The 22,104-nt window shown below is 43.2% G+C and overlaps 1 protein-coding gene across 5 annotated transcripts in view; it reads left to right on the top strand.

The window, feature by feature from the left end:
- Positions 1 to 510: 510 nt before the first annotated feature.
- Positions 511 to 22,104, top strand: part of LOC308095899 (triple functional domain protein) — a gene marked incomplete at its 3' end in the record, with an annotated part of 100,707 nt that continues 79,113 nt past the window's right edge. For all 5 annotated transcript variants that reach the window (XM_080443042.1, XM_080443041.1, XM_080443040.1 and 2 more), the window contains exons 1-2: positions 511 to 802; positions 18,288 to 18,338. In XM_080443042.1, coding sequence (XP_080299168.1) covers positions 769 to 802; positions 18,288 to 18,338 — 85 coding nt within the window. In that variant the 5' untranslated portion in view covers positions 511 to 768. The remainder of the gene's footprint in view (positions 803 to 18,287; positions 18,339 to 22,104) is intronic.

Raw genomic sequence — 22,104 nt, 5'->3', positions numbered from 1 at the left:
CTTAAGGGCCTGTGTTAAAACATGTTACTTGAGTAAAAGTACAAAAGTATTGGCATCAAAATATACTTCAAGTATCAAAAGTAAAAGTACTAAAATGTGAAATCGGCTATTTTCAAATAGCCTATACAATAGGACTGAAGTGGTTATGTATGTTTTATAATATAATAATGTATATACTGCAAAGTAACTAGTAACTAAAGTTTTCAAATAATTACAGTGGAGTAAAAGTAAAATATTTGCCCCTGATATAGTGGAGTAGAAATAAAAGAAACACTCCACTAAAGTAAAAAAAAAAATACCTCAAAATTGTACAACAGAGTACTTGAGTAAATGTACTAGTTACTTACTTTACAACACTGCACACACACACACGCACGCGCGCAGGGGCAGTGACTGTCATTCCCTGATCACCCACACTGTCTGCTCGTTTCCGAAAGCTCACGGAGATCCACCGAACGCACCGAGCCGTCACCCCGGCCCCTCCCCGTCTACAGTGACTCTCCCCTCGGATCCACTCGAAGGGAAGAACCCCACCACCGGCGGCCCGGCGGCTGTTCGTTCCTTAATACCCACAAGATGGAGGTTTGCTGATGGCACTACCAGCCCCACGGTCCGTGTGTCGCTACTGACGCTTTTGTCAGGACAGAAGAACTCATCTCGTCTTGATATACGGCCACAAAAAAAGGAAAGAAAAAACCCGAACTGGGGGGGATCGAGGGGATCCACTTTGGGGAATTTTAGCTGCTGATCCCGTTCAGGTCGGCAGCCATGAGCTCCGGGGAAGCATCGGAGGAGACTTCTGGTAAGATCAGCCCGAGACATGAACAGTGGGGATCGGGTGGATTGTAGACTAGATGCACCGTCAGGCGGGGCGACATTGTTCCCGTCTGGGTGTCTGTTTTTTCGGGCTCAGTTGGGGATGATGGGGAGGAGGGGGGAGGTTTTCAGTTTTCAGCAACACAGTAAGAGTAAATAATGTGAATAACAATGGATTCTTGCTCACAACACCAGATGTCATTACAAAATATATTTTTTAAAATAAGTCGTGCATGCATTTTGCAGTAGGATAAATTCTATGTTTTGTCGTTAAAATGTAATAATTGGGGTATCCTTATAGCTACAGTGCTAACTGGCTAGTTTTCCCCTAGAATAAATATACCAAGGATGGAACCGTGTCGTCACACACAAAAAAAAATCAGAGCCGTGTGTAGCCTGTGTGTTTAGTATCCCTGGCATTAATGGTCGCATAATAATAACCCTTTCCACAAGTGTCACAAAAATGAACCAAAACACACGTTTACAGTATTTTTTTGTCAATTGACACTCGTGGAAAGCACTTGTAAAATGTGGACAACTGAGTCTGAAACAGTTCCGCTAGATTAGTGGTTCCCAAACTTTTTAGCACAAGACTCAAAAGAAAAATGAGACATTCACCCAGGACACAAAATAGTGAAAAATGCCGATCTACATATTAATGAACACAGTGTAGATTGTCTATATTCGCTACTTCTTAAACGCTTTCAAATGTATGGAAATGATTTGATTTATTGTATTTTATTTAGGAAATACTTTTGAAATATGTTGTTGGAATTCATCTAATTGAGTTTATTTTTTATTTTATATCTATCTATCTATCTACATATATAAATACAAATAATTATTTTTAATGGAAGACACAAAAAAGGGGGTCTTTACTTAAAGTAAAAAATGTGTCCGCGACCCAAAACCAAACATGGGTCGACCCACTGTTTGGGAAGCGCCTCAAGCGCGTTTGGGAAACAGTGGGTTCCGCTTAATGACGCTTTGTTGTGACGCCACCGAAGCATCCTTGGTCCTTAATTCCGGGTTTTTCCCACACGCCAGGTTCCCTGTGTTAGCCACAAAGCTAACGTTTATCCCAGTGAATCCTATAGAACCACCATGCTATACTGCGTTAGCCCAGCTACTGCTAGCCAGGCTGCCAGACAGACTGTGCCAGTTAAGATAGCAAAGCTGCCTGCCCTCTGGTGTGTATGGGATTTTCACACAAAGGAGGAAAACATGCACACGTTTGTGGTTATTTCTGACAATGCTGATTATAGAATAATCCGACATGGTGTCAGAAGTGGGACAAACATAAACTGACAATGGTGTCTGCTATGTAAACAGTACATGGCGTGGCACCACGTATGTGCTGTGCAGGGCAGCGACGGTGGCTTTCTAGTCCGCATTGTGTCCGAGCTGTAACTAGTTACACCCATAGAACGCTGGTCACCTCCATAAAACAAAGTCTTAGTTTGTATTTTGGTAGGTTTAGGTGCTGTTTACGTGCATCAATCGCCAACGTTGGCTAGTAAAGTAGGCCAAATTGTCAGCAAAAGGAAAGGACCAGGGCGTACAGCCACAACACGGGGCCTTTCCATTGATTTAATGGGTCACCGTCAGCCCTTCAGTGAGAGAACAGAGCCCCTCTGGGCTGAGGGCTCTGCTCCACTGGCTGCAGGCACTCTGTGTGTGTGTGTGTGTGTGTGTGTGTGTGTGCGCGTGCGTGCGTGCGCTGCCTGCTTCTAAGGCATGATCTCATGTCTGCCTGCTGCATTCTCTTATAACTCATAACTGCTTTGTTGGCTCTTCTTGGGAATGATTGGTTACTTGTCCTATAAAATGTTCATTTCATAATTCACTGACCGGGGAGCTTTTCCATGCTGATGAATTGCCATTAAAAATTGAACATGGCTAACATAAAATGTAGCGTTGGCTAGGTCTGGACACCAAGGCAGCAGCATATATACTGTACTTGCAATGTAACAACCAGTAACAAGCAGGTTTGAGATAAAAATATATATATATATATTTCATTTTTTTGGGGGGGGGGCTGTCTTTTGTCTTGGTGCTCTCTGAGTGAGAGAGGGGGCGGGGAAGGAGTAAATAATTGCTATCAAAATAACAAGGGGATTGACCTAATTATGGCACATGACAACATATTAAATTAAAAGGACACAATAGGGAGTAGTGGAATGATTTATTAGGTTCACTGTTCACAGGCACAGCCATAATAATCACTGGGAAATCTTGCACTGCAGCCTTGGGTCTCATCCTTCCTGTTGTGGTATAGAAGAGCCATGATTTTTTAAAGGGGAAAGGGGTAAATAAGAGAAGCTAAGCGAAGCCTGAGTATTGACATGCAGCAGCCCCTGGCTCCTGTGGTTTGTGTCTTAGCTAGATAATAAAGCCACAGAGGGAAGTTCAGTGTCTGCATTGAGCTGCTGCCTCTGCCTGAACAGCTGATCTGTTGAAGGCTCCCTCTTGTCTTCTCTAAAACAGTGTTGCCAGATTTTGTGAGAGAAATAAGCAACCAGGTCCGTGAAAACAAGCCCAAAAGAAGCGACTATAGGTCACAGGATTCCTGTCTCTAACCTTATAGGCCTATTATATATGTAATATGTTGGCTATTTGAAAATAGCTAATCTGCAAGCTTACAGCGTGCCGCGATGCAATGCGTTGTGAGCTTGTAGATCTGCTATTTTCAAAGAAAAATCTCAAAAGAAAAGTGAAAATTGTGGAATATTTTCAAATCCACACAAATCTTGTATGGGGGTCTCTGGCACAACATATTTGTCAGAGAGGGGGGGGGGGTCTGCAAACAATCATGAAAATGTTTCACTGGTTTAAACAACATTAGGTAACAAGCCTAAATAAGCAACTACACTTCAGAAACAATCCCCAAAAAACCTACAACCCGCAACTTTCCGATATTTACAAGCGACTTTACAGGAAAACAAGCCCAAAGTCGCTTATAATAAGCAGGCATGGCAACGCCGTCTCCGAAGGGAGAGGCAAAGGGCGTTCTGTTCTGAGTGTGCACTTCGGCTTTACTTTCACCAGACTCACAGTTGTCCGTCTTGTGATACCCCGGGCTGGCCCTCCTGCTTCAAACTGGTAACCCAACCTGTCACTGAGCTCTTTGAACAGTCCCAGTTTTGGGAAAACAGGTTTGCACCCTATTCGTGTTTGTTGCCGTACATACCTACGTACAGCTGGTCCTGTAACTTTGTGGTCTAAATTTAGGATTTTGGACACTAATATTATATGAAATACAGACTACTTCAACGTAGTTCCTATAATTCTCTTTTTTTTGTGGTGAAGTTAGGGATGTAACAGACACAGTGTGACATTTAACAGTATTTCGCTCTGAAGAAAAAGATATTGCTTTTATTGAAATGAAACTCATGTGTGTCTCAAACTCATGCGTTAGCATTGAACATTTGCGTACAAATATTTAACACAAGGGTTAATTTATACCATGGGCACGGCATTACAGGGAAAGGCTTATATGCTTAAAAACTGTGGTCGCTTGATACTGTGGTACACCTTAACCACTTAAACCCCTGTATTGTTGACCGGGGTCCCCCCGAGGCTCTATAATTGGTCCGTTCCTTTCCCTCTACACCACATCTCGTTGCCGGAAATAGCCGATCTACAAGCTCACAACGGATGTGAGCCTGTAGATCTGCTATTTTCGCTGAATGTTCGGCCCCCAGAACAGGGATATACTTGGGTTCATGTGGGTTAGGTATACTGTTACATCCTTAGTGTGAACGATAGGACAGATAACACATAATCACTCCTTCCATTACTAAGTCAATGGGGACAGTTGCCCAGCAGTGTGATTTGAACTCTAATGCTATTTTAAACATTTTTTCATACCAGCCCTTTGTATACTACCTCTTTCTGTTACCTTGGACACAGAAAGATTCTTGACAGACATAAATTGGTTATTTGACGTCTGTGTTCTTCTAAACAAAGCAGTGCTGTACCATCAATAAGCCGAATGCATAGCAAATTAGCAATTATGTGAGGCAAAACAGTTAATTGTATTGTTGTTGCACTCCCATTTAGACTAAAGTGAGACTTTAATGTAAAGCGTGACCTCAATGTCTCAGGTGTTACTGTAGAGTGCAGTGACTACTGACTATTGTGGGACGGCTTGTGTGATGCATCTTCCTCAGTGCCTGGCAGCCAGCAGTGTGGTGTTTCGTTATCACTGCAAGAACTGTGATTGACAAGGTTGCTTTTGTGTATGCAATGCATGAGTACAGACACACACACACACACACACACAGTCACACACACATACCCACCCACACACACCTACCCAGTACCCACACACACACACGTGGGTGTGGGTGCTATTTGTAGGGTGCCAGTGATGCTTCCGTCAATTGGACAAGGACTGACGTCAGCATTTTACTCTTAACGGATGACTAATGAGACCATCACTTCCTTCCTTGTTTGATTTGCGTCCAAAAACCCGGAATTAAGGACCAAGGATGCTTCGGTGGCGTCACAACAAAGCGTCATTAAGCGGAACCCACTGTTTCCCAAACGCGCTTGAGGCGCTTCCCAAACAGTGGGTCGACCCATGTTTGGTTTTGGGTCGCGGACACATTTTTTACTGTGTCAGACCATTTTCCTATTTATTTTTCATGGTGTGGCTCTGCAGGAGGCTAGCCATCTATAAGAGGGTCAGTCTGTGTGTGCGTGTGTGTCCAAAGCTAATCTCGCAAACCACAGGACTGATCCACAGTACAAAATGTTGTTCCACATATGTTTTATACTTTTTGAAATCTCTTAACTTTAAATTTATAATGGGAGGCAATGGGGCATGGATTGGGCTGAAACTTAACTTTGTCCAAATTTGGATTCACACGTCATAGATATGTCATAGACGACTGGATGCCATAGATGACTGACATCAGAGGCTGGCCACATGAAGTCTGATATCCACATTGATGCCATTCCTATGTGGATTCGGAGATCCACGTGATTCAATTTGTTTTAGAAATGTGTTTTCCCTTGAGCTTGTAGATCTGCTATTTTCGGTGCCCAGCTCTGTTTTTCAACAAAGTATAATAAATCAGGCTTTAACGGAGGTCTTGTTTTGAAACAGTCCAGAGGTAAGCAGTCAGTCCAGCAGCAGTGAAACCACTCCGAGGCATGAATATGGAAAGCCTACCTATGGCTTTGTACACAAGGCTGGCTAGAAGCTTGAGTGTCACTCTGAGGGGGCCCTCCCCTTTGTTTTCCTATCGACTTCCTTCTCGCAGAGCTCGGAGCCGTGTTCTGACATGCACAGGTCTGGTGTCTAGCCACGGGCCATGCTTTTTCTCTCTCCCCTCTTCTTCACCTCCCTCTCCCTTCTCTTTGTTTCTCTCTGCATCAGCCTTTTTGTCTTTACAATCCCCATACACACTCAGGGACTTTATTTACTCCCTGTGTGCCGCATTCTGTCCAAATCTCTCTCTCTCGCTGTCCATGTTTATGGTTTTCCTGCCTCCTTCAGTATTGTTGCTTCATCTTGCTGTGATACAAAATGACAACCAATAAAACAGCGCTCCCCTCTCTTTCTCTCCTGTCTGCTAGTGGAATTAATAATGGGGCCTTGGAGCACAGGAATGGGGAGTTCTGTTGTGGCATGTTGTCAATCATTAAGTTATCATACCACACAAACACATCCCAGGCTACTAACAGGCCAATTGGCTGTTGTTTTCCTTTGTGCTGTTATTACATGACAGAAGGATAGGTATTACACCCGACAATGGGGAAAACAAACCCACAATCCTCAGTCACAGTCCTCATGAATGAAAGTTTAGAAGCTGCCTGCAACATGCTCAGTCGGTTTGGTCAGTATACATTTGAATGCATCTTGCTCTCGCTCTCTGTGTGTGTGTGTGTAAGGGAGAGACCGAGAGAGAAATCTGATCTAGAGCTGCACTTATGACTCAGGTCCATTCACCAAGGCTGAGGGCTACACACACACAGAGCAAAGACTAATGGGTATTGATCCAGGAAGATGGAGACAGATTGAAGTCCCTCACTAAAGGTTTCCTCCGGGCCAAAAGCTGCCAAGTCAGGAGCTGAACAACGGCTAAAGCCCTAATGCCAACCAAAGCACACTGCCTTCAGTCGTTCATGTTTATGGGATAGTAGCGGACGCTTGGTGCATTGCTGCTCAATACAAACGAATGAATAATGGCCTTCAATACGTCTTTTGTACGTAACATTGAAAGACTGATGTTCCAATGCCAATGTTTAGGTTATGTTGTTGTGTAGTCAGTTCCAGGACTTTGCGTTAGATGGAAATGCAGGTGTTTACCCTCAAACATAATGATTTTTTACACCGATTTAGGGCACGAAAGACCATGAATTTGGCCATAGTAAGAGTGCAGACATCAGTGCACAAGACACACGCACACACATGAAGCTCAGAGTAAAGTCTGATTTCACGTCAGTGTCTTGCGCTGACAATAGCAGAACTAAAAGCTGTGAGCTTGTAGATCGGTGTGAGACATGATGCACAACCAACAATTAATTTATAAATCAGGCTTAAATTAGGCTAAATGTGTTGGACACTCAGACATCATGTGGTTAGTAGCGTGAGGGAAGGTCTTTGTGACGGACACAGTTCTGTCTCTCTCTCTCTTTGTCTTTCTGTCTTTATAGCTCTCTTCTTTGTCTCAAAACGACGTCAAACACGTTTCACGGTACAGAGTAAATATTGTGTGCTCTTAACAGGCTTTTGATGTCATTCGTGGAGAAATATGTACTCGAAGACATAGGGTATTTCTTGCCCCACTAAATTGTATTTACCGGTACTAATTTTCAGCCTGTAAGAAGTTGTACATAGTTACATTTAGTTTAGTGTTTTACATTTTAAATTCAATCTTATTCTCAGAGGCATTTAGTTTGAAATCCACCAGTTCACACATACATGCATTCTCTCTACCATTTTCCATTTTATTCCACTGGTGAAATTGGTCTTATATGTAATTCTAAACAGCATTAATGCCATGAATGAGTAAACTCGTCAGTTGGCACTTGGTCCACAGTGCCAAACACAAGTTTGACGAGTTTGGGGTTTCCAGTGGTTTTCCACCAGATGCCGCTGTTCGCTAGCTATGGATGATGCTTTCACTGCCAGATGACGACAGACCCGGAATTGGCGTAATTAAAAAAAATAAAAGCTTGTTTACTTTCTGTTTATTTCCTGTGGGTAAATGGCTATATCTCCGTTCCTCTTGCTTTACGGCAAAAACAAGTCACATTCAACTGGCCACAGCTACAGTATGTTAAAGGGATATTTCACTTTCAAAAAAATGTTGGGTCATTTTATCATCTACTCAGGCTTTTGTGAGCCCCCCAGACCGTTTTTAAGTTGCTTGATTCAGTATTTAGATATTTGATATTCATTTTATCAGACACGCCCCCTTCCTATACAAACCCATTGTAACTTCAAACTCTATTTTTAACATGTTAGATTCATCAAAAACACCCGTCCTTGGTTTTGGTGACTCACCCCGCCCTCCTAATATGCAAGGGGCCGTGTTTTTTTTATAACTTTTTTCATTAAGTAAAATAAATGAAAAAAGTTATCGTATTAGGAGGGCGGGGTGAGTCACCAGAACCAAGGACGGGTGTTTTTGATAAATCTAACATGGTTAAAATGGAGTTTGAAGTTATAATGGGTTTGTATAGGAAGGGGGCGTGTCTGATAAAATGAATATCATATATCTAAATACTGAATCAAGCAACTTAAAAACTGTCTGGGGGGGCTCACAAAAGCCTGAGTAGATGATGATTTTGTGAAAGTGAAATATCCCTTTAATTACAGTAAAATCGCTTGTTTTCGCTGGCAGTAGCGTTGCACTATTACACTATTACTCTGGCAGTTAAAGAGTTAAAATGTGTTTATTCAACTCATTGAAACAGGCATTCTCCGAGAGTTGAGAGTCCAGGTGCAGACAGACTAATGTTGTAAGATAACACAACTGTACTGTCGTACAGATGGACCTAATAGAATGAAAGGAAAGTTAATCTGACCACGATGGATGCATGTGCAATTACATAGGCTTGTTCAATTAACAACGAACTGAACAAAAAAGGCCTTTTAACCACGTAAACCCTCTATTTTGGACCTGAGTAGCAACTGTACTTGGTCTTCTCTTGTTTCCTTCTACACCAAATCTCTCTGCCAGAAAAAGCAGATCTGCAAGCTCAACGCTTGTAGAGCTTGTAGCTCGGCTTTGTCTGGCAAATGTACCCCTCAGATTAGAGGGAGTTGGGGTTCAAGTCGTTAAGAAGGCAAGGGTCTGAGTATTACAATAAAGCACAGAGATCGACAGCACAGTGAGTCCATTATGGTTATTTTTGTTGTGGCTTCAGAATAGTGTTTTGAATGTTTGTCCATGAACCACTTCCAACTCGTTTTGGAAATTTTCAAAAATAGCAAAAAGAACAGATCTACAACAAGATGTGCAACACCATCGTACGGCAATAGTATAAAATACGGCTCAGAGATTTAAATTAATGCAAGTATTTGTTGTGTAGAACTTGGAAATGACATCTGGACAGAGTGAAATGGGCAACTTTTGCATTCCACATCCATTACGAAATGAATGTTAAATATTTAAAAAAAAAAATAATGTGAAAAAATGTATGGAGGTTACTTCCTTGGTGTCCTGGCTCGTGTGGACAAGACATTTGGCAGTGATCCAGCAGTTTTTGAGATTAGCACCTGACAGACACAGCCTCGCTGTAAACATCCACACACAAGTATCCAGTTATTTGTAAAAGCAGATTAAACAATCTTCAACATTCACAACATTATAAGCACTTAACTCATTGAGTGCCAATGTTTCACGTTTTTTTTCCGCCAATGACGTGTGTTTTTTTTTTTTTGGAAAAACATGTTCAGAACCCAAGATATCATCATCTGAAGATTTGCAGCTCCATCCACTCCTTGTTTAACTTAGAACTGAAAAAGGCTGTATCTCGCTTCCTAAGCACTTTTTTTTACTTGGCAAAAAACTCACAACATTCTGAAATAATTCGGGAATTCTGGCACTCAATGAGTTGTTAACACATTGGGTGCCAGAGGTTTATTAAAATATTATACGTTGAGTGCCAGCATTTCTTCCATCCACTTGCGTTATACATTTCGTGCTGTGAGAAGCCCTGACGAGGAAGTGCATGTAAACAAAGCGTGCGTGCGAGACGGCGGAGGGTCCCGACTAACGCCTGGAACAATAATATTTCCAACGCGACCCTCCATTGCAGCGTGATCGCCGATCGAAAACGGCTCGTTTCCACCAGATTAAAAAGAAATGGAGATATTAAGCTTTTAATCAAGGAGATAACATTGAAAACGCCGACCGGAAGGATTTTTGACATGGAGCCACATCCAGCCTCTTCTTCTCAGAAACTGCTTGGGTGATGTCAAAGTTTCGTTTTAGCGCCCCACGTGGCCCACATGTATAAAAATAGAATTGGGTCAAAAACGGTCCGGACCGTTTTCGGCACTTCTCGTTTGGACCCTCAAAAACGGTCCGGACCGTTTTTGGCATTCAATGTGTTAAAAATGCAAGTGCTTTTTAAAATGATATTCATGGATTTGTTTCGCATTCATATAAAAATGACATTGTAAAAAAGCGATTTGTTTATAAGTCATGACACTCATTATATTTGTGAATCTTGTTTTGTGCATTTGTGATTATTGAGCCTAATCTGATTGCATAGGCCACACTGTCATTAGCCTCTGTCTTGTTTTTTCACCGGCAGTGTTTACACTCATACTGGCATTGAAAGGATAATTTGGAAAACATGACTCAACACCTCAGAATTATGCAAAAATGTGTGACATGACCTTGTACCATTTACGAAAAGGCGAGATTCGTAGGTGGGGAATTATGGAGAAATGCTCATATTTGGTTGGCTGATGTGTTGACAACTTTAGTAACCACCTATAGTGTTTTAATTGCTAACTTCTTTTAGTCATTTCCCTCATTACTCATCTTGTAAACATGTAATCATTCCTATCCATGCATAATTGCAGGTACTATTACACATTAGTGGCAGGTCATGGCTAACCAGGAAAGTGAGGCACTTTTTATTGGGCTGATAATAGCCCATCTAGAAGCTAAAAACGCCTTGGATTGCGACACGTTGTGACTTGTGAGCTTATAGATCAGCTATTTTTGGCACGTGACCATTGTACGCTGAAATATAATGGGGCTTTAGTCTTGTGAGAAAGTTGTGTATTCTCTGTTTGTGCAAATCATATTCTATTCAAGATTGCTTGTGCAGTAAGACAAAATGGTTGGTAAATAATTTGTATTCAAATAGAGGGAGTTTAATTTGCTCTTTCACCATCCCCGCCCGGCTTCCAAACATGGCCAATTGTGTTAGTACAGATGCTCTGCCAAACCGGATCCATCGCGGTGGATATTTGTGCATTTCTTTGGTCATTGACTACACTACACTATACCCTGACCTCCTGCGTTGGGTAATACAGAATAAACAGCCCATGGTGGTTGTTCAGAGTGATGAACAGTAAGATAAATGGCTGATCATCAGTAGCAGCTGTGATGTGATTGAGAAGGGTTGGTAAACCTGTGCAGTAATCCGACCTGTAAAACAACAAAGGGGAACAATGCATTACTTCCCCAATGATAATCATTCATTCGTCTGTAAACAATTGTCTTTGTGTCTTTGAATAGGCTGCACAAGGGAATAAGAAATTGACCTTGTAAGAGCTTCAATAATGAACCTGTAGTGAAAGCAGAACCATGAATGTACAGATTACACAATACAAATCTCAGTGACTAATAACTGCTCCCGACGAGCAGGTTGGTGCCTTGCATGGTTTCCTCTGCCGTCGGTGGGTGAACATGATGCACGTTGTGATTTGCTTTGGAGAAAGGTGTTATATAAATGCACAGTAGGTAAATGGTAAATAAATGCTTTACAATGTGCATTACATTCACACACCGATGGCGGAGGAAGCCTTGCAAGGCACCAACCTGCTCATCGGGACGGGAGCATTTTGGGGTTCAGCGTCTTGCTCAAGGACACTTGAGCCCGGGATCAAACTAGCGGCCGCTCTACCTCCTGAGCCACCCCCTCTGCCTGGTAGTAGCAATAGCTAATTTAAAGGAGTAGTAGTAAAAATCTTATTTTCGAACAATAATTTGATGATTGCTGGAGTCTCCGGTAGGAGACACAATTGCAGGTCAATTGAGTCTCTTACCGGAGACTCTGCCATTCATCAAATTATTGGCTTAGGAATGCGACAAAAATAAAAAAAATCTCCATGAATTCAAGGCTTCATGGGGTGTGTAATCCTTAATATAAGGAGTAAAGGTTGTGCAGGTCTCTGATCTCTAAACACCCTTATGGAAGTTTAAAAGAGAAATGCTCTAATCAAAGCTTTCAGTGGTAGGCTAAGACTGATGTAACAACAAATCATACAGCAATGATAAAATCATGTAAATGAAGGTAGATGTTTTATCTGCTCATATCTGCAAGGCTGGTTTTGGTGTGTGTGTTACCATGGTAACATCTGTGCATGTCCATCCCAGCTATGGTAACTTAGTCCCTATTTATAGGCCTATATAAACCGGTGCCATAAACAAAACGACTGTGATAACCCCCCCCCCCCCCGCCCCAACGCACGTGCGCGAGCACACACACACACACACAGTTACCACCCTATGGTCTCTAGATAAAGCCAACTGGTCAGCTGATAAGAGCTAGGAGGAGCGAGTCAGTTTCTATGGTGGTGATACTGGTCACTGGGTTCAGGGACAGACCGCAGCAGGACCGTTACAGTCTGTGCCGGTTGCCAACACTAACGGAAACATCGCTGTGAAATCAATGGCGTCTTTTCAACAGGAAGGCCAAGTATGGCTTTTTTTCAGCAGCGAGGAAATAGAGGGAGCAAACTTGAGACTTGTTTATAAAGGCATGATCAGAATCTCTGGATGTGAATTCATCACCACAGCCCGGTGAACAAGTTGGAGGGAGAAACACAGGAGTGTTGTTTTCAGTGAGAGCTATGTGAATGAATTAGGCCTAAATATACCTGTTTTGCCCTCATGCCCTTTCTTTTTTATTTTTTCGTTGTTGCTTTTTCTCCCCAATTTTGTAGTTTTGCCAATTAATTCCTCCCCTCACACATTTGTGTGTTGTCACTGCTGTTGTCTCACCTGCAGTGGTGGAAAAAGTACTCAAGTGTTTTACTTAAGTTAAAGTATCAATACTGCAATTTAGAAGTACTCCGTTACAAGTAAAATTCCGGAATAAAACATTTACTTGAGTAAAAGTGCAAAAGTATTGGCATCAAAATGTACTTAAAGGGGAAATCCACCCATTTTCAATATTTAACTATGTCATTAATATAGCATAAAGGAGTTGTGTGGAAATAAGAAAAAATTAAAAAAAAAATTAACATTGCAAAAAAATTTAACATTGCAAAAAAATTAACATTGCAAATTACACCATGATGAGTCATCACAGTGTAATTTGCAATGTTAATTTTTTTGCAATGTTAAATTTTTTTGCAATGTTAATTTTTTTTTTATTTTTTTCTTATTTCCACACAACTCCTTTATGCTATATTAATGACATAGTTAAATATTGAAAATGGGTGGATTTCCCCTTTAAAGTATCAAAAGTAAAAGTTCATTTATTTTTGAAAATAGCAGATGTACAAGCTCACAACGCGTCGTGAGCTTGTAGATCTGCTATTTTCAAATAGCCTAGGTATAAAATAGGGCTAAAGTGGTTAATGTATGTTTTATTATATCATAATTTATATCTGAAAAGTAACTAGTAACTAGAAGTTTTCAAATAATTGTAGTAAATTAAAAGTACAATATTTGCCTCTGAGATGTAGTGGAGTAGAAGTAAAAGTATTGGAAATTGGAAATACTCAAGTAAAGTACAAATACCTCAAAATGTTACTTAAGTACAGTACTTAAGTAAATGTACTTAGTTACTTTCCACCACTGCTCACCTGCCAGTGAGGAGCCCCCACCAGGAGGACTTAGAGCCTCCTGCCTACTCCTTCCGCCCAGCACTCCCTGCTGACAGGCGCCGCCCCAGCCTGTAGGAGTACGTACGTGCAGTGACAAATATCACCCTCTCCGCCCGGCTTCCCTCCCCCGAACACAGGCCAATTGTGTTCGTATAGAATTGGAATCGAACCCCCCTGGTGGGCAGGCACTTTTACTGCTATGCCACCCGAGCCCCTCTTGCCTCATGTCTTAAAGCTGCAATCTGTAAGTTCTGGGATTCGAACTCGGGTCTCCCACGTGGGAGACCAAATTTCCACCGCTCTACCAAGATGGAATTCCCACTTGGCTATAGGGAGATATTGTGCTTATGAGCTTCAGGCAGTACCACTTTTGAACCAGTAGGTGTTCTCTTCTGCCCGACACCAGGATGTAAAGTTCCTAGGTAGACCGCCTGCAACCAGTGCAGATGTGCTAGTTGCCTACTACTCGTCCATACAGATTGGTTAAAATAAATAAAAAATCTTTCAAATATGTTCCGGAGTGCAGCTTTAATAGCTATTGTAAAGTAGAGACCTAGACGAGTGTTATTAGTGTAATTTAAGAATAGTCCATTCGCCTGTTGGGATCCGTCTGCGGTCTGAATGCGATAAACTAGCTTTTTTATCAGAGACGATCTCTCAGCCACGGAGACTCGCTGAGTGTATTTTTTCAGCCAAGGTAATGTAACTATTAATAAATGTTGTCAGAGACGTAACAAGGGAGTTTTTCTGTGTTGTACTATCAACCTCGGGAACAGCTGAAATAGATGCACAAACACGCACGTCTACGCGCACACACACGCACACACCTCACTCCTCTCCATGCGTTAAAAAAAAGGAGGTTGTCCCACTTTCCTTCTCCTCTCCTGTGCTCTCGTTCGGTAATTTCTCTGGCGTGATAGCTAATTGGTGTGGGCTCGGGGAAAATTTGTAGCCCCGCCGTCATCTCTTACAAGCTGGAACGCAAGAGGGAAAAGTGTCGAGGGGGAGAGCGCAAGAGCGGGGGCATTGACAGACATGGAGAGAAGATGGAGAGAAGGGAGAAGGCAGGCGGTAGGTTGTGTTTTTGTTTTGAAAGAGAGAGAGAAAGAGAGAGAGAGAGAGAGAGAGAGAGAGCGGGGGATGGGAATAGAGGGTGCAGGTGGGCACGAGTTCACGTGCACTGATAAGTGATTTCTTCACGCATTCTTGTGAAAGGAGCATAAACAAAAGTGTTGGGAAAGGACTGTTTGTTTTGTTTTATTGTCCTCTACTAATAAGAAGGAAGTTCATTCATTGCAGGTGAGACGTGATAAGGAAACAAAAGGAGGCGGAGTGAGTCTTCACTGTCTGTGTCCGTGTTGTGGTGTGAAGTGACCATGAATTGAACCAGCTCGAAATTGATTAGCATTGGTTTGGAAGATCTGTCGCCATGGACTTTGCTCCTATTTTAAGCCATGCCAGAGAGAGAGAAAGAGAGAGAGAGAGAGAGAGAGAGAGAGAGCGCACCAAACTAGGACAAGTCCTGAAAGACCATTGTACTGTTTTCTCATTGGGTCTCCAGTGCATTCAAAACTGCTGTCTCACTGTCGCCCCCCATCCCTCTCTCGGTCATGCTCCCTTTTCTCTCTCTCTTTGCCTCATTTCCTATTTGTTTCTTGTCCTCTTTTGCTCTCTCCCTCTCCCCCTATCTCCGTCTGTGTCTCCTCTTAGCTGGTTCACTATAACCCATTAATGATAATAATAATTTGAGTATTAATCAGCACACGGTGAAACGGAAAGACATTGATCCATTGTAAACGTCCTGTTCACTGGTCTCTCTCTGTGTCCCCTCATGTGACTCTTCTACACAGTCACCACCAGGAGGTTATTGACATTTGGCTAAAAGGGTATTAGTCATTGTTTTTCAGCCCATGTTTTTGGGCATGTTTAAATGAGAGGGCCTTGCTTTTATGCAAGTGTTTTATGACTCAAAAAAGGATGACTGTGTGCCTGCCGAGAACTAGCATGTGGGAGCAGGGGCCCACAGAAAGGGTGCTCTGGTGTTAATGTGACCCCGGAGAGGGAGGGAGAGAGCAGTATATCAGGAGAAGAGAGATCTGTTTGTAAAAAAAAAACTCTGTGAAGGGTACAGTATGAGCGCTGTTCAGCTGAGGTGAGGGTGAGTGAACTGCATGTGAGGGGGTATAGTAGGTTAGGTGTGTGTGTGTGTGTGTGTGTTTGCAAGAGGGGAGTGCGGAGGAGATTTTTGGGGAATTTGATCAGTTGAATTCTTGCTTTGTCATTTCCTCCATGGCCGTTATCCGTGTGTCTCAGTTGTTTAACTTTACTCCTAACGGCTGGCTGACATGAGACTTAACGTACTAGGGTCTGTAAGAACTTTGTGTGTGTGTGTGTGTGTGTGTGTGGTTAGACTACTGATCCCCACTTCCACCATGTGCAGAGCCAGATATACCAGGATCTGACTGAGGGAATATCCAAATTACAGTTTTTCTAGGAGTAGGTGGCTCACGTAATTTAAATTCCAGTCTGACCACCACCACCAGATCTCCTTATTTCTATTGCGATAAGACTACTGCAGTACAAAATCACAATGGTAAACATTGTGACTCCGGCAGACATCTTTGGCATCGCAAATATGCCAAGTATTATTTGTATTTGGTCTGCCGCCCCCCTCTTTTTGATCTCTTTGTGTGGTAAAACTGTTGCAGGGTTCGTCCTCAACTCCCAGTACAGGGAAGAATTCTGTGGAATGTGGAAGAGAAAGAATGTGACTCCCTTTACAATTCACACCACCTTTACCACTTTTTTTGGTGTGTGTGTTGTGCATGTAAATCTGTGTGAATGTATGTGCTTCTCCCATATGATCGTGGACCTAAGTGTGGCCATATGTCATCAATAAACGGTGCTCGTGGTTGTTGACTGTTATTGTGTCTGTGTAGCCTCAACGTGAGGGTGGGATATTAACCACTTAAACCCTCTAGTCTTAGTCAAACGGGCTTGTACTCTGACCGCTTTTTTCCGTCCACACCAAATCTCTTCTCCAAAAAGCAGATCTACAAGCTCTCTTGCTTTGATCTGCTATTTTTGGCAGAAAAGGCATGCTGGGGTTCAAGTGGTTAACTACAGCCATCAACCCAACATTGGTTATTGGCCACAAATACACCATCTATGGACACATGATTGTCTGAAGATCTAGCTAGCTGGTGAATGATTTAAATGTTTTTGAATGTCAACAAGTAGAAGAGCACGCACGTCCAAAAACGTTCAAATGCCAGGCGTAGGGCAGAAGCGAAACAGTGAAAAAATAGTCTGTGCACTGGAATATGCTCCAAAAGATAAATGGTTTATTACCACCGTTAATGTGACGTTTTGAGCCTAGTGGCTCTTCCTCAGACCCTAACCCGTCTTGAGGAAGAGCCATAGGCTTGAAACGTCACATTAACGGTGGTAATAAACCATTTATCTTTTGGAGCAGCATATACCATTGTGCGAACTCCAACGTTATTGAATCTATCACAGATATAACCTGACCTGCCAGATGAGGGCGGTATTGAGTTTCACTACCACCCTGCATCTGGGATCGCTCACAGAGTAGAGCTACTCGCACCCCTGTGTGTATGAACCAATCAGCGGCTGCTAGGGGCGGGATCATCCAATCACCTGCCAAGTAGCTTGGAAAAAATGGACCGTCGTCTTGCATCGATTCTGCTACCGGAGTCCCAGATGTAAGTAGGCTGTGAAACAAAATGTGTGTCGCAAGCTTCTTTCATCTGGCGGAGCCAGGTTATCACAGATACACCTGTGTGAAAAATGTTAGCTTCCAATGCTATCCGGCTAATGCCGGACAGTCCACTGAATCGCAGCGCGCTCGCCACCAGTCAGTAAGGTCACAACAGGATGAGGCAGTGCCTCTTAGTCAGGGAACACATACCAGTGTAGGTCAAGCATCTGCATGTTTACATGTCAACAGCACATGATGAGGCTGACTGAAAGCCTGATGAAAATGGCAGATCTACGAGCTCACAGCGGCGTGTAATCGCGACGCGCTGTGAGCTTGCAGATCTGCTGTTTTCATCGTGCGACACCGCCGGACAACGAATTGAGCATGGCCGCTCACCACACTCGGGCAAGCTGCTTCAATGGGGTTATTGTGCACTCTCGGTGAGAAAGCGGTAGCGCTCAGTCATGGGTTGTATCCAGCATGATCATGATTGGGTGACGACCGCGCGCATCACTGGTTTCTGTGATAAACAAAACAGAAATGTGTGATGATGACCTGTGTAGAAGGTAGCGAGGAGATAGAGCTATGGTCCTGGTTGGACTGATGAAGCTGCTTCTGTAATCCATCCTCGAGGTTGTCCTCCTGTTAGTGAATAACAGTGAAGTTCCCTTTCTCTGTCTCTCTGTAACATCATCGTTATTTCTCTCTCTACAGATGGTTCCCTCCCTAAAGAGCCAAAAGGAGATGTGTTGGGTCAGATAGCAGGTAACCCAAGTGCAACACACACACGCACACGCACACACACACACACACACACACACACACACACACACACACACACACACACAAAACCACTCATAGAAACATGCATATGTACGCACAGATTTGTCCTTAGCAGGTAAGGCAATTACGGTCTGTCATACAGATACAGACACACTGTTTCTGTATGCAGCGTACACAATGACCTCACAAATGAATTCCATTACATTTCTTGAGCAAACGATTCAATGCATCACGGAATCTCTTTTCACCACGGTTTGATTCTTTTGATATGACACTTTATAAAAAGACATTGAAATTTGACAGGAGGAACTGATTTAGTCAATATTGGAAAATAGGTGCTTCAAGTTAATCAGCACATTTAATTTTGAAGTGTCACATTTCATAAAATGTTATTCTGATAACAGATCATAATGTCATATAGTTATCAAGTGTGATATGCAAATGCACACACACACACAGGGTCGCTGTCACGCGCCATATTTCAGCGTTCCCGTGCACAGTGGGTCATAATCAGCTGTAATCTGTCACACACTGTGACTTCTCCCTTCCTCAACAACTCTTTAATTTTTCCTCTCCCATTCTTAATGTTGGCCACCTCCTATCCATCTCCACCCTCTGATCCATACGTCATACTCTGCGTCTTCCCAAGCCCCGATTGGCTACCTGTGTCTAGGCAGTCTCCGTAGCGACGCCAGCCTCACGGTGATGGGTGGAGACAAACGAGGGCAGCTTCTCTCTTCTCTTCTCTTCTCTTCCCTTTTCTTCTGTTTTCTTCCCTTCACTTCGCTTCAGGGTTTTGAAAAGTTTTTTCTTTTGCTAATTAAATTGCAATTTTTTTATATGATAGATTAAATCAATTAGTTTGAATCTTCTCCTCAATCATCTCCATCTTTCAGCCCTCACATGGGTCTTTACTAGCGCTCAACCGATATACTGGTCTGGCCTATATGTTGGTCAATAAGTTAAGTGGTTATTATTCAATAAGTGGTTATTATTCAATAAGTGGTTATTATTCAATAACCACTTATTGAATATTATTCAGTTGAATATTATTCAATAAGTAAATATAAATTCTAATAAAATAAGTAAATCAAATGAATTCTAGTTAAATGTTCTAAAACTTTAATAAAATAAAAGTTTCTCAATTTGATCACAATAGTTTCCACTTCAATACATCGGTAATGGTCCAGGACTCTCTAAAATCGGGATCAGCATCGGACCCAAATCTGGCGTCGGTCGGGCTCTTCACTTTACTGCATTGAACCTTTTCTATTCTGCTCTTTTGCTCCAGTGAGCCAGTCATGTATTCTCTTTCTCCTATACAGTAGCAGTTGTATTTGTCACACAAAGCAGACCACTAGGCCATTCACTGCCCTGGCTCCATTCACGGTCACTGTTCCACTAGTCTGTGTCAGTGTGTTGCTCAAGGAAGTGTTCTGCTCTTTAGCCACCTTGTGCTGCTGACGAGCGATGATCGCTTCCTGTCTGAGAGGGCCTCTGGGTGGGGTCCGGGTGGAATTAAACCAGGCCATCTGCTGGCCTGACCTCCACTGACACAGGTCTGAGTGGGTGCTTAGAGAGTAGGAGAGTGTGTGTGTTTGTGTGTGTGGGGGGCGGGGGGGTGATGTTATAACTTATGTAATGATGCTAATGCCGTCGGACGTCGACAGATGTGCTGAGAAGTGCTTTTAGTAAGAGAGCAGGGTGTGTGTGTGTGTGTGTGTGGGGGGGGGTTTGGTTCATCCTCTTCTTTCTCTCTCTCCGTCTCCCTTCCTTTGCCCTTTCTCTGGCTTCCATCTCTCCTTTCTTGTTCTATCCATCTCAAATATCCCTGTTGTTTAGTTCAGTGGCTCTCAAACCTTTTCATGTCAAGGATGTGGCCTTGACATGAAGATGTATTTGTCCTCAAACCCCCATTTGAAAAGATTTCCGTCCGGGGACCCCCATAAGAGAAAGATCAGTTAACATTTGTCAACATCCGAATAGCCGAAGAATTTAATAAAGCTTAAGTGTTTAAACTATTCCTCATTTTAGCTGGGGAACCCATCAAGGACCAAGGACCCCTGGGGGGTCACCCCACTCTGAGGATCCGGTGGTTCAGTGAGACTGAGATCAGGTGGCACGGAGAGAGCCCAGCGAATGAGCACTTGGCCTTAAATTCTCTTTCTCTCTCGCTCGCTCGTTCCCTCTCTCTTTCTCTCTCTCTCTGTCTGTCTGTCTCCCCTGCTGTGTTTGTGTCGCCGGGGTAACCCTGGCCCGCTTTCCCACTCCGTTACTCTACCCTGCTATTAGAGGTCTGGACGGATGGAGAGAACGAGAACAAGGGGGAGACGGGGGGAGGGAGGGTTAGAGAGAGGGCTCTCTCTCTCTCTCTCTCTCTCTCTCTCTCTCTCTCTTCCCCCCTCCCTCCCTCTGTGCAGGGCCCAAAACCCAGACTGTAGGACAGATAGAGAGAATGGGTCAGAATACAACACACAGTCTGTGCCGTTTTTAACCACTCGGACCCCAGCGTCCATATTCTCCAAAAATAGCAGATAGTGTGTGTTGTGAACTTCTAGATCGGCTATTTCTGGCAAAGAGATTTGGTGTGTAGTAGTACTGTGTACGGAAAAGAAAGTACAGAGCCAGCTCATGTCCAGTTTACTAGGTCTAGAGGGTGTGAGTGGTTAAGTGTTTGTGCTGTCGTCTCAGCGTTTAAGACTGAGATCATGTTTTCACAGATTATGCCTGAATTCTCTGTGTACCGCAAGCAGTGTGGCTGTGATTACATGTACTTTATTGTTAAATCATTGCAAGAATGCCTATTGTACCGTATGTGTGTCCGCACACTCCCACTGACACACGTGCATGTGTGTGTGCGTGTGTGCATGCACATGTACGTGTATGTGTGTATGCAAACATGCATATTGCATGTGTCTTGCTCACTTGCACACACGCCCACGTGTGTGTGTGTGTGTGTGTGTGTGTGTGTGTGTGTGTGTGTGTGTGTGTGTGTGTGTGTGTGTGTGTGTGTGTGTGTGTGTGTGTGTGGGCGTCTCTGGTGCCAGCTGTACCCACAGTGTGGGCATTGTTAAAGCATCCACAGCTGTGTCTGATCAGGCTGGCCAACGGCCAATAAAGAGCCCTGTGTTTCAGCGGCCAATGGAACGGCTCCGTCTGGGACCTGTAGCCACTGTGAATTGACTCGACCAGGACTGTGGAGGCGGAACCAGAAACACCAACCAAGTGAAGTAGGCTAAAGCTTAATTTCAAAAAGATCAGATCTACACGCTAACAACAAGCGTGTAGATCTGTTCCTTTTGGCAAACGATACCCTCATGCGATGGCGTATAAATTATAACGGAGAGTAGAGGATCAGGCGGCACGGGCAGACGAGAGAGAGAGAGAGACACAGGGTGTTATTGGGGCGAGAGAGCATCATCTTGATAAATAATTACAAACCACAAGCTGGTTGATTAAGCAGCAGGGAGGATAAGACGGCGCGCTTCAGTCTCTGGAGGAAAACAAAGGCGAGAGAGAGAAAAGAGGATTACAATGGAGTTATTGAAGGGACGGGACGAGGGAGGGAAACGGAAAGAATGAAGAGACGGACACGAAAAGGAGAGAGAGAGAGCGAGAGGGAGAAATGCAAAAGAGTGAGGCAGATGAGCATCCGGATGCACTGCAAAATCCTGAGTGTAAGAAAGGCTTAAATTGAAACTGAAATCGAGTTAAATTAAAGCTTCACTCCGTAATGTTCATGTCCTAG

This window comes from Gymnoscopelus braueri, assembly GCF_963280865.1.
Source record: "Gymnoscopelus braueri genome assembly, chromosome: 11".
Taxonomy (NCBI): Eukaryota; Metazoa; Chordata; class Actinopteri; order Myctophiformes; family Myctophidae; genus Gymnoscopelus; species Gymnoscopelus braueri.
The sequence above is the reverse complement of the archived record's forward strand: the minus strand, read 5'-3'. Positions and strand labels throughout refer to the sequence as shown.